Genomic DNA, 11,932 nt, shown 5'->3' with positions numbered 1-11,932 from the left:
TAGGAAGGGTGGATGGTAGCGGGATGTGCCCGCAACACTGTTTGGAGGCATATTGGAGTTTGTGCCTGGTCAGGTCTGGTCCTTTGTTACAACACCAAGGAGGGGATTTTCTGTCACGTTTCCAGTTTGTAGCTATTTTGAAGAGAGGCTTGGAATATCTGGGTGTTAATCCGGAAAATTTCGGTTCGCACTCTTTTCGGATTGGGGCTGTGTCCGAGGCCGATGGTTTGGGCCTGGGGCCGGAGGTGATTAAGAAAATAGGCAGGTGGAGTTCTAATCGTTACCTGTCTTATGTGCGACATTGATTCAGCAAAGCTGGGGTGTGTTTTTTTGTGTTTGTTAATTGTGGTTATGTTTTACAGGTCGGCCCCCCTCCTTGGCTTGGATTGTTGGACACTCTTTCGTTTACTGGGGGTGCCCTCCGGGCCGACGCTAGGTTGAATGGTAGGCAACTGGGTTTTGGTTGGGAGGCAGTGGTCATTCGTTGGATGGGTTGTCGTGGTATGTTGTGGCGTAGCTTGTTGTCGGAATTCTCCCGTGCCACCCACTTGCCACCCCGGACATCTTGGTGGTTCACTTGGGAGGTAACGATTTGGGGGCAAAACCAGTGAGGGAATTGATTTGGGATATCCGTTTCGATTTTTTGAGACTGTGGGTTTCTTTTCCTGGTATTCTGACGGTGTGGTCGGACATTGTGCCACGCCGGAGGTGGCGGGAGGCCCGTTCCCAAAAAGGGATTAACAGGGCCAGGGTGAAATTGAATAGGTCGGTGGCGAGTTTTGTGTCGCGGAACGGTGGTATTGCCGTTAGACACTTTGAGCTGGAGGCCGGGGTCGGGAATTTCTGGCGAGATGATGGAGTGCATCTTAACGAGATAGGTATGGATTTATGGGCGCTCGGTCTACAGGAAGGTGTAGAAAGAGGCGGTGGTGGGGCACTCACGAGCCTGAGGTGGTCAGGGCTGTTCGTGTGTGGCGGGGGGTGGAGTTCTTGGAGTTGGTGATGATGCTTATAGGGTTGATCTGGCTTTTGTTACAGGCTCTGGATGGGGTGTTTACCTCGGGAGCTTTGGGGTTGGTTTGCCCGAAACGGGTTACATGGTGCCCTCGAGCTGGTGGTTACGGCTGAGGGTAAATACGTGTTTTTGGTTAAATTTTGTGGTAGGCTTTCGGCCTATTATGAGCCAGATTATTTGCTCCAAGAACCCTCCCCTCGAGGTTTTATATTTACAATGTTTACATGTTGTTATTAATGTATTTGTTTGTTAATAAAATGGCCGCTGTGGCCAAATTATCCAAAAGAAATTTATGTCTTCGTGTCAATTCATTGGGTAGTTAAAAGGGTATGGTTTAAAAGGGAGCAAGGTAGTTGGGGTTGAGGATTCATGACTGAAAGGATCCTGCATTGGCGATACGCGGTCATGATTACAAACACCTCTGCAGTTGCAGCTCTCCCCTCAATGGACTGTCAGTACAGCTGTAATTCCTTCTCCCACACTCACTGCTGAGAGATGAAAGCTAAACATGTTTGTAATCACACTCTGCAGTAGATTTTAGGCAGAGATCAGGCAGAGAGCAGGACTATCTGTCATTACATCTCGGAGGAGAAAGCATGTTCTTTTGACATTCTAGATACATGTTTCTTCTTTTCCTGCACGCTCCCAGATAATATTCTCTGGTGATGCCCATTTGTGCTCTTCATAAATTATAACCTATATTTCTAATCTCATATCTCCACAATGGAGATAAGAAATTATAGGATAAAAGCTGTGTTGTGTTCAGCTCTGCAGCAGCTATTCCATGATGAGTCCAGTTTAACATGGAGAAACTGCTAAAAGATTCTCTTTAAGGATTAAGCAGATCATTTACCAAAACCACAGAGAAATTTCTACATTTCCCAAACTCTAATACAAATATGAGACGTCCTGATAAAAAGATCAATTACTGGAGATAACGGGATAATACATTTTTATATGTTTATTTCATACACAGGTTGATAGAGAATCTTGCATCTTACTTTAAAATGGTTTCTATGGGTCTAATGTACAGAATTAGTCATTATTATCAGTGGTTCCTAATATTGTGCAGTCATTCCTTTCTTTTTCCGAGCAGCTCCGTTTTTTTATTCATTCCAGATTTAAACAAAATAATAAAGCATTTAGGGAAAAACACACAACCTAAAAGTCCAGCACTGGAAGCCATCACTGCAAATATCTCCACAGCCACCATGTTCTTCCCTCTGGTGCTCAGATAAGCCGGGATCATGGAAATCCAGACACTGAGGAACACCAGCATGCTGAAGGTGATGTACTTAGCCTCGTTGAAACTGTCCGGTAATGTCCTCACCATGAAAGCCAGGACAAAGCTCATAGCTGCCAGGAGCCCCAGATAACCCAACATGGAGTAGAACCAGATATCTGAGCCTTCATTACACTGAACGATGAGAATCCCAGGATAAGTCTCAGTGTCCAGATCTTGGAATGGGGGAGAAATAGTCAACCACAAAACACAGATTACAACCTGAAGGGAAGAACACAACAACACTATGGTATAGGGCAGTTTCACATTCAGCCATTTTCTCCAGGCACTTCCTGGCTTGGTGGACTTAAAAGCAACACAAACCATGACAGTCTTGGCGAGAAGTGAAGAGACGGCTACGGAGAAGAAAAATCCAAAACTGGTTTCACGTAATCTACAAGTTACATCATTGGGACGACCGAGGAACAAAAACACAGAGAGAAAGCTGAGAAAGATGGAGACCAGGAGGAGGTAACTCAGGTTCCGGTTATTGGCTCTAACAATAGGAGTGTCCCGGTAGGAAATAAATATCCCAAATGTGAAGCCGGTCACAAGACATCCGAAGACCGAGATACAGGAAAATACCGAAGCCATTGTGTCATTCTGGTAAGAGATGAACTCCATCACTTTAGGCAGACACTGGTCTCTCTTCTCATTTGGCCATTTGTCAATTTGGCATTTCATGCAGATCTCGCTGTCTGTAGGAAAATTACATAACGTGTTACTTTTATTGTGGGAAGAATAACTATCTATTATCTATCTATTATCTATCTATCTATTTATCTATCTATAATCTATTTATTTTAGAAAAAATGGAACAGCACACTTTCCAAATAGGTGGCTGCCCAGATCTCCTGGCAAACAACCTGTATACTTGTCTAATACTGTATATAAAAACAAAAAATGGGAAGCAGCACAACAAAAATAACTTAAAGAGTATGGTGGACTTTATTGGGTCCACATGGTGTGGTGACGTTATGGCTCCCAAGAGCCTTTATCATGCATAATAAATGATTTTGGGAACCAAAACATCGCCACACCATGTGGACCCAAGTCCACCTTACTCCTTAAATAATTTGTGGATGCTTCTTCCCATATTTTGGCTTTATCTATCTATCTATCTATCTATCATCTATCTATCTATTATCTATGAATTATCTATTATCTATCTATTAACTATCTATCTGCCTATTATCTATCTGCCTATTATCTATCTGTCTATTATCCATTATTTATCTATCTATTATCTAATATCTATCATCTATTATCTATTTCCTATCTGTCTATTATATATTATCTATCTATTATCTATCTGTCTGTCTGTGAATCTGTCTAATATCTATCTTTCCATCAATGTTAAATACAAATAAGTTTTATTGGATGACTAAATGCCCATCACATGTCATATCTCTCTCAGTATAAACAATAAATATCATACTTTACTGCTACATGTTTTTTGTGCATGCAGGGTCGCCATTTCCTTTGGTAATTTTTTTTCTGGACAAATTGGACAAAATACACAGACTTTTTTTTAGACCACACAACCCTTCACACCCTCAAAATAAGGTCATGGAATCACAAAGACACTGACATTAGTTTGTTCATGAAGATAAACATTTTTGGGCAGCAGCGATAAAACACAGATAACTTGTTACTACTTACGTGCCCAGCATCACTGCAGCCAAACACAAAGCTCTGTGATTTGTGCCATCTACTTTGTGCTGGACCCAAGGAAGATGAGCTCTGTTTGTTATTTTACATGTGTAAAAGCATTTGGGGACAACTTTTCTTAAAGTAGATGTGGAGACGTGAGGGTCAGTCTGTGCTCTCGTCCGCTGGCTCAGATGTCTTTAAAAAGACTGCATGGACCAGGGCTCATCCCTCTTAATGTCCACACTCCTTTCTCATGGGCAGAATACTACTCAGATAACACAGGGTGAGGGTAAAACAGTGTGGCAATAGTTTATTGGTCCACAAACAGACAATAAAATATAGAACTGTCCCAGTAAATGTCCAAGATGATGCAAATCACAGTCTCACTCTTCCAATGGCACACTGGAATTCGAGCTGCTACGACTTTGGGGTCTTCCAGAGCCAGCTATACCCACCAGTGGTAACCCGCAATTGGCGGGCACCAAGCTTAGACAGCTAACAGTCTTTTGAGGTATGTGGCCAGGTGACCTGATTGTCCCAACCTGGAATATCCTTTTAGAGAATTGAATATGGAGGGCACAACTAAACAATATTGGAGTTAGGGTTTCTGCAATAGCATGCTAATGAATAGAGAAGAAGAGAAAAGCTGCATGCTCACAGAATTAAGTGATGACTAGTGATGAGCGAGTACTAAAATGCTCGGTTGCTTGGGTCGAGCAGATTGGGATACTCAGGTACTCGACCCGAGCAATGAGCCCAATGTAAGTCTATGGGAAACCCAAGTATTTTTACCGCGATCCCCCCGGGGTCCTTTTATGGTCTAAAAATGTCTGAAAATTATGAAAACACTCCTCAAATGACACAGGGACATCATGGGGATCGCCACTGGAAGCATTTTTGACTTCTAGGTCACAGCTGTAAGCAATGTTGTCAGAGTTTCACTCCATTTTTACAGGTGCACCAAAAACATACAAAAACAAAACCAAAATGGATTTTGTTGAGAAATATGTTAAGGTACATCCTTTCCACGTTAATGACTTGTATATAAGTCAAAATAATTAACTCCAGACCGAAATGTTCCTCCACCACTTGGGCTATGTTCACACGCCGCGTTTTTGATGCATTTTCAACTTTAACATTGCTTTCAACCAATACAAATGCATTCACTGGGAAATGTCATTGTAACATTTAACAACGCTAGCTGGCCATGTGGTGTGTGACACATAAGCAGACCCATCATGTTTCTTTTCTGAAGGAGGGACTCTTAAAGTCACAAAGCCTATTTTTAGAGGGGCATCAGGCAGCATTAACCCCTTAAGCCCCGAGGGTGGTTTGCACGTTAATGACCGGGCCAATTTTTACAATTCTGACCACTGTCCCTTTATGAGGTTATAACTCTGGAACGCTTCAACGGATCTTGGCGATTCTGACACTGTTTTCTCGTGAAATATTGTACTTCATGATATTGGTAAAATTTATTCGATATAACTTGCGTTTATTTGTGAAAAAAATGTAAATTTGGCAAATTTTTGAAAATTTCGCAATTTTCCAAATTTGAATTTTTATACCCTTAAATCACAGAGATATGTCATGCTAAGTACTTAATAAGTAACATTTCCCACATGTCTACTTTACATCAGCACAATTTTGGATCCAAAATTTTTTTTTTTGTTAGGGAGTTATAAGGGTTAAATTTGACCAGAAATTTCTCATTTTTACAACGCCATTTTTTTTTTAGGGACCACATCTCATTTGAAGTCATTTTGAGGGGTCTATATGATAGAAAATACCCAAGTGTGACTCCATTCTAAAAACAGCACCCCTCAAGGTGCTCAAAACCACATTCAAGAAGTTTATTAACCCTTCAGGTGTTTCACAGGAATTTTTGGAATATTTAAATAAAAATGAACATTTAACTTTTTTTCACACAAAATTTATTTCAGCTCCAATTTGTTTTATTTTACCAAGGGTAACAGGAGAAAATGGACCTCAAAATTTGTTGCACAATTTGTCCTGAGTATGTTGATACCCCATATGTGGGGGTAAACCACTGCTTGGGCGCATGGCAGAGCTCGGAAGGAAAGGAGCGCCATTTGACTTTTCAATGCAAAATTGACTGGAATTGAGATGGGACGCCATGTTGCGTTTGGAGAGCCCCTGATGTGCCTAAACATTGAAACCCCCCACAAGTGACACCATTTTGGAAAGTAAACCCCTTAAGGAACTTATCTAGATGTGTGGTGAGTAGTGTTGAGCATTCCGATGCTGCAAGTATCGGGTATCGGCCGATACTTGCTGTATCGGAATTCCGATACCGGGATTCCGATACTCTTGTGGTATCGGGTATCGGGTATCGCAACAACATTAATGTTAAAATGTGTAAAAGAGAGAATTAAAATAAAAAATATCGCTATACTCACCTCTCCGACGCAGCCGGGACTTCAGCGAGGGAACCGGCAGCGTTGTTTGTTTAAAATTCGCGCTATTACTTGGTTACGTGAATTCCCGGCTTGTGATTGGTCAGGTCGGCCACGTTGCCGGGACGCGGACCAATCACAGCAAGCCGTGACGAAATTACGTCACGGCTTGCTGTGATTGGTCCGCGTCCCGGCAATATGGCCGCCCTGACCAATCACAAGCCGTGACGTCACGGGAGGCTGGACACGCGCCCATTTTAAAATGAGCACGTCCAGCCTCCCGGCTTGTGATTGGTTGACCGCGGCGCAACCAATCACAAGCCGTGACGTCACGGGAGGCTGGACACGCGCCCATTTTAAAATGAGCGCGTCCAGCCTCCCGGCTTGTGATTGGTTGACCGCGGCGCAACCAATCACAAGCCGTGACGTCACGGGAGGCTGGACACGCGCCCATTTTAAAATGAGCGCGTCCAGCCTCCCGGCTTGTGATTGGTTGACCGCGGCGCAACCAATCACAAGCCGTGACGTCACGGGAGGCTGGACACGCGCCCATTTTAAAATGAGCGCGTGTCCAGCCTCCCGTGACGTCACGGCTTGTGATTGGTCAGGGCGGCCATATTGCCGGGACGCGGACCAATCACAGCAAGCCGTGACGTAATTTCGTCACGGCTTGCTGTGATTGGTCCGCGTCCCGGCAACGTGGCCGACCTGACCAATCACAAGCCGGGAATTCACGTAACCAAGTAATAGCGCGAATTTTAAACAAACAACGCTGCCGGTTCCCTCGCTGAAGTCCCGGCTGCGTCGGAGGGTGAGTATAGCGATATTTTTTATTTTAATTCTTTCTTTTACACATTTATATGGTTCCCAGGGCCTGAAGGAGAGTTTCCTCTCCTTCAGACCCTGGGAACCATCAGGAATACCGTCCGATACATGAGTCCCATTGACTTGTATTGGTATCGGGTATCGGTATCGGATTGGATCCGATATTTTGCCGGTATCGGCCGATACTTTCCGATACCGATACTTTCAAGTATCGGACGGTATCGCTCAACACAAGTGGTGAGCACTTTGACCCAACAAGTGCTTCACAGAAGTTTATAGTGCAGAGTCGTAAAAATAAAAAATCATATTTTTTCACAAAAATGATTTTTTCACCCCCAATTTTTTATTTTCCCAAGGGTAAGAGAAGAAATTGGACCCTAAAAATTGTTCTGCAATTTGTCCTGAGTACGCTGATACCCTATATGTGGGTGTAAACCATTGTTTGGGCGCATGGCAGAGCTCGGAAGGGAAGGAGCGCCATTTGACTTTTCAATGCAAATTTGACTGGAATTGAGATGGGACGCCATGTTGCGTTTGGAGAGCCCCTGATGTGCCTAAACATTAAAACCCCCACGAGTGACACCATTTTGGAAAGTAGACCCCCTAAGGAACTTATCTAGATGTGTTTTGAGAACTTTGATCCCCCAAGTGTTTCACTACAATTTATAACGCAGAGCCGTGAAAATAAAAATTATTTTTTTTTCACAAAAAAGATTTTTTAGCCCCCAGTTTTGTATTTTCACAAGGGTAACAGGATAAATTGGACCCAAAATTTTGTTGTCCAATTTATCCTGAGTACGCTGATACCCCATATGTGGGGGGGGAACCACTGTTTGGGCGCATGGCAGAGCTCGGAAGGGAAGGAGCGCCATTTGGAATGCAGACTTAGATGGATTGGTCTGCAGGCATCATGTTGCATTTGCAGAGCCCCTGATGTACCCAAACAGTAGAAACCCCCACAAGTGACCCCATATTGGAAACTAGACCTCCCAAGTAACTGACTTAGATGTGTTGTGAGAACTTTGAACCCCCAAGTGTTTCACTACAGTTTATAATGCAGAGCCGTGAAAATAAAAATTCTTTTTTATCACAAAAATTATTTTTTAGCCCTCAGTTTTGTATTTTCATAAGGGTAACAGGATAAATTGGACCCAAAATTTTGTTGTCCAATTTGTCCTGAGTATGCTGATACCCAATATGTGGGGGAGAACCACTGTTTGGGTGCATGGCAGAGCTTGGAAGGGAAGGAGCGCCATTTGGAATGCAGACTTAGATGGATTGGTCTGCAGGCGTCACGTTGCATTTGCAGAGCCCCTGATGTACCCAAACAGTAGAAACCCCCCACAAGTGACCACATATTGGAAACTAGACCTCCCAAGGAACTTATCTTGATGTGTTGTGAGACCTTTGAACTCCCAAGTGTTTCACTACAGTTTACAACGCAGAGTCGTGAAAATAAAAAATCTTTTTTTCCCACAAAAATTGTTTTTTAGCCCCCCAAATTTTTATTTTATTAAGGATAACAAGAGAACTTGGACCTCAAAAGTTGTTGTCCAATTTATCCCGAGTATGCTGGTATGTTGGGGTAAACCCCTGTTTGGGCGCACCGGAGAGGTTGGAAGGGAAGGAGCACTGTTTTACTTTTTCAACGCAGAATTGGCTGGAATTGAGATCGGATGCCATGTCGCGTTTGGAGAGCCCCTGATGTGCCTGAACAGTGGAAACTCCCCAATTCTACCTGAAACCCTAATCCAAACACACCCCTAACCCTAATCCCAACGGTAACCCTAACCACACCCCTAACCCTGACACACCCCTAATTCTAATCCCAACCCTAATCCCAACCGTAAATGTAATCCAAGCCCTAACCCTTACTTTAGCCCCAACCCTAACCCTAACTTTAGCCCCAACCCTAACCCTAACTTTAGCTCCAACCCTAACCCTAGCCCTAACCCTAACCCTAACCTGTTAAAGAAATGGTTAATCTTCATTTTCATTTATATCAGAAAAATATCTAAAAAAAAAAGTATTGCACAAGGTCATCATCTGAGTCTCATTTCCCGTATATCTTCAATAACAATGGTCAAGAATTTCCCAGAAAATGTCAAGGACATCTGGTCGTTAGGTTGTTATTGCCCAGATTATGTTTTTCTGTTCGAAAAACATCCAGAAATGTCAATGTCCAGCCAACATCTCATAAAACCACAGGCATGTGCAAAGACTCCCTACATTCTTTTCACCTAATCTATCTTGTGTCCCAGGATGTATGTGCCAATTTATTATGTAACCCTACATTTCCTTTTGATCTTGGGCCTTTAACAGATTAACAGTAGGAGAGCAAAAGAAGCAGCTAAAGCCAACCCCTGTTATGGTGAATATACCTCCGGATGTATTTAATAATGCTGTGAAAACTGCGGTGCAGGGGACAGGTATGTATCACAGGGGAACAGGGGGAGAGAAGAAAAGGAAAGATGGGATAGTTGGCCAAGAGAAGTGTAAAAAAAAAAACTAGTGGTCCCCCCAGGATGGCTATCACTTTCACACAATTAAAATGCCTGATTGATACATGGCGAGTCGTACTGATATAAGAAAATGGATATGCCACAACGATTCATGACAGGGAAAACAGTAAAGGGTGTAGGGACAGATGGGGCAGTCCATCCCTTGCATGAACAGAACCCAAGAATGTGTGAATAGCACGTACCACAGACTTGTGTGCCCAATTGCTAGACTCAGATAAATGTCCTTGATAGGTGCTGATATCAAGAGTGCAATGAATGCAGTTATTAATTGTTTGGAAGAAAAGTATTACTGTTACAGGCCCATTGTCTGGAGCAACCCTCTCCACTATGATGTCGCTAATTTAGCTACATGATGAAAAACTGCAAATTGACAAAGATGAGGACATTCAGCAAATGATGGAGCAAATATCAGCTGCAGTATGGGTAAAGGATAAGAGAGAGGTTGGTTTCTTAAGGATAACACAAGCATCCATTAAATTGAAGCCAGGTACTGTACCAGTGTGTATTAGACAATATCCCCTGAGCAGAGAGCAAACAGGTATGACTAATCGAAACAGATTCTTTGCTAATCTTTTTGTACCATGAAGGATGTAAGGTTTCAAGAGATAAACAGCAAAATAATATTTAAAAAAAAAGAGAGAGAGAGAGAGGAAAAAGTTGTTTTCTTAGGTCGCTGCATTTCACCTCAGCTGAAACACATAACACCAGAAAGGGTAAAAGGCCATAAGCTGAGCAATTGTGCCCACGTCCATCAGTGCACTGAGAACATCCCTAGGGCTGATCGGCTACTGTAGAGAATGGATTCCCTCTGCATCACAAATCATGCACCCTCTATTTGATGTGCTGTCAATGTGAAACAAGGGTCAGCCATACCAACTGACCCCAGAAGCCAAAGAGGGGTTTAAGGACCGGAAGGAAGCCATTCTCTCAGCCCCAGCACTAGGAAATCCTAGTTATGACCTCCCTTTCTGTTTGCACTGTCATAAATCCGGGGGGACGTTATGGGTGTACTATTTTAACACAAATACTTGCCAATATGCAAGAGACACCAATCTCTAATGTAATTCTAGAGCTTTATGTAAATGGGTCACAGTTTTTTTTTCTCCACAGATATAGCACCTCATAGAGGTTGTGCAATAGTTGACCAACATGAGGTGGTAAAAAGTGAAGCTATACCTCCTAGGATGTCTGCTCGGGAAGCTGAACTGAAAGCACTCGCTGAAGCATGTATAATGGCAGAGCATTTACTGATAGTGCCACACATTCGGCATTTTCCATGATTGCGGTCCCATATGGAAGAGCAGAAAGTTTATTGGTTCTTCTGGTAAACCCGTTAACAATGCAGACTTGGTTGCTCAGCTCCTCAGGGCGCTAGAACTGCCAAAGAAAGTTTCAATAATCAAGGTGCAGGCTCATACCAGAGAGCGCACTAGGGAAGCCGAAGGCAACAACAGAGCTGACCTTGCAGCAAAAGCCGCTGCGCTGTTACCTCTCCCCGCAGAAGTATACACTGTACAGGTGTCCGGGGAGAGGGACCTACAACTGCTTCAGAGGCTGCAAGGTCAGGCTTCTGCACCGGAAAAGGAAGACTGGCAAAGGCACTACTGTGTGAAGCAAGAAGATGGACTGAGGAGAGCGGACAGTAAGTACTGCCTTCCTAGGGCACTGTTCCCCATGATGTGCGCTCTCTCTCATGGACTATCCCATCAGTCCAAAGATGCAATGGTAAGTCAGGTAAAAGCTAATTAGGTGACCCCAGAATTCCATTGAGCTGCTGCTATATTCGTATAGGGATGCGTAGTCTGTGTATGCCTAAATGTGGGACCAGTGCACCGCCTGACCATTGTACCTGCTCCAGCCACCACAAATTAATTTCATGCAGCTTCTAGAGGTAGGCATCTATGAATATGTGTTGGTATGTATCGACTAGGTGACATTTTTGATAGTATAACTGATTATTTATTTGATGCTCTAAATGTTAAATCAGCCTACATGAAACAGCTCATAGCTATTATTAATCATCATTCTATAGTACATAATTATCTCACAGCCTCTCAAGGAGGCTTCTGTCAGGTGGTAGGACCTGCCTGTTGCTGCTATATATATATATATATATATATATATATATAGATCCTTCTGGACTAATGAGAGTTACTCCTGATATAGAATAACTTGAAATGATAAAGGGAAGGGGTGCAAAAAGCTAATTCACTGGATG

The 11,932-nt window shown here is 43.1% G+C and overlaps 1 protein-coding gene across 1 annotated transcript in view; it reads right to left on the bottom strand.

Annotated features, from left to right (window-relative positions):
* Positions 1-1,958: 1,958 nt before the first annotated feature.
* The window catches only part of LOC143793188 (vomeronasal type-2 receptor 26-like), a 58,854-nt gene continuing 48,880 nt past the window's right edge, over positions 1,959-11,932 (bottom strand). Inside the window, exon 2 of the mRNA XM_077279932.1 lies at positions 1,959-2,995. Coding sequence (XP_077136047.1) covers positions 2,088-2,981 — 894 coding nt within the window. The 5' untranslated portion in view covers positions 2,982-2,995 and the 3' untranslated portion in view covers positions 1,959-2,087. The remainder of the gene's footprint in view (positions 2,996-11,932) is intronic.

This window comes from Ranitomeya variabilis, chromosome 1, assembly GCF_051348905.1.
Source record: "Ranitomeya variabilis isolate aRanVar5 chromosome 1, aRanVar5.hap1, whole genome shotgun sequence".
NCBI classification, from domain to species: Eukaryota; Metazoa; Chordata; class Amphibia; order Anura; family Dendrobatidae; genus Ranitomeya; species Ranitomeya variabilis.
The sequence above is the reverse complement of the archived record's forward strand: the minus strand, read 5'-3'. Positions and strand labels throughout refer to the sequence as shown.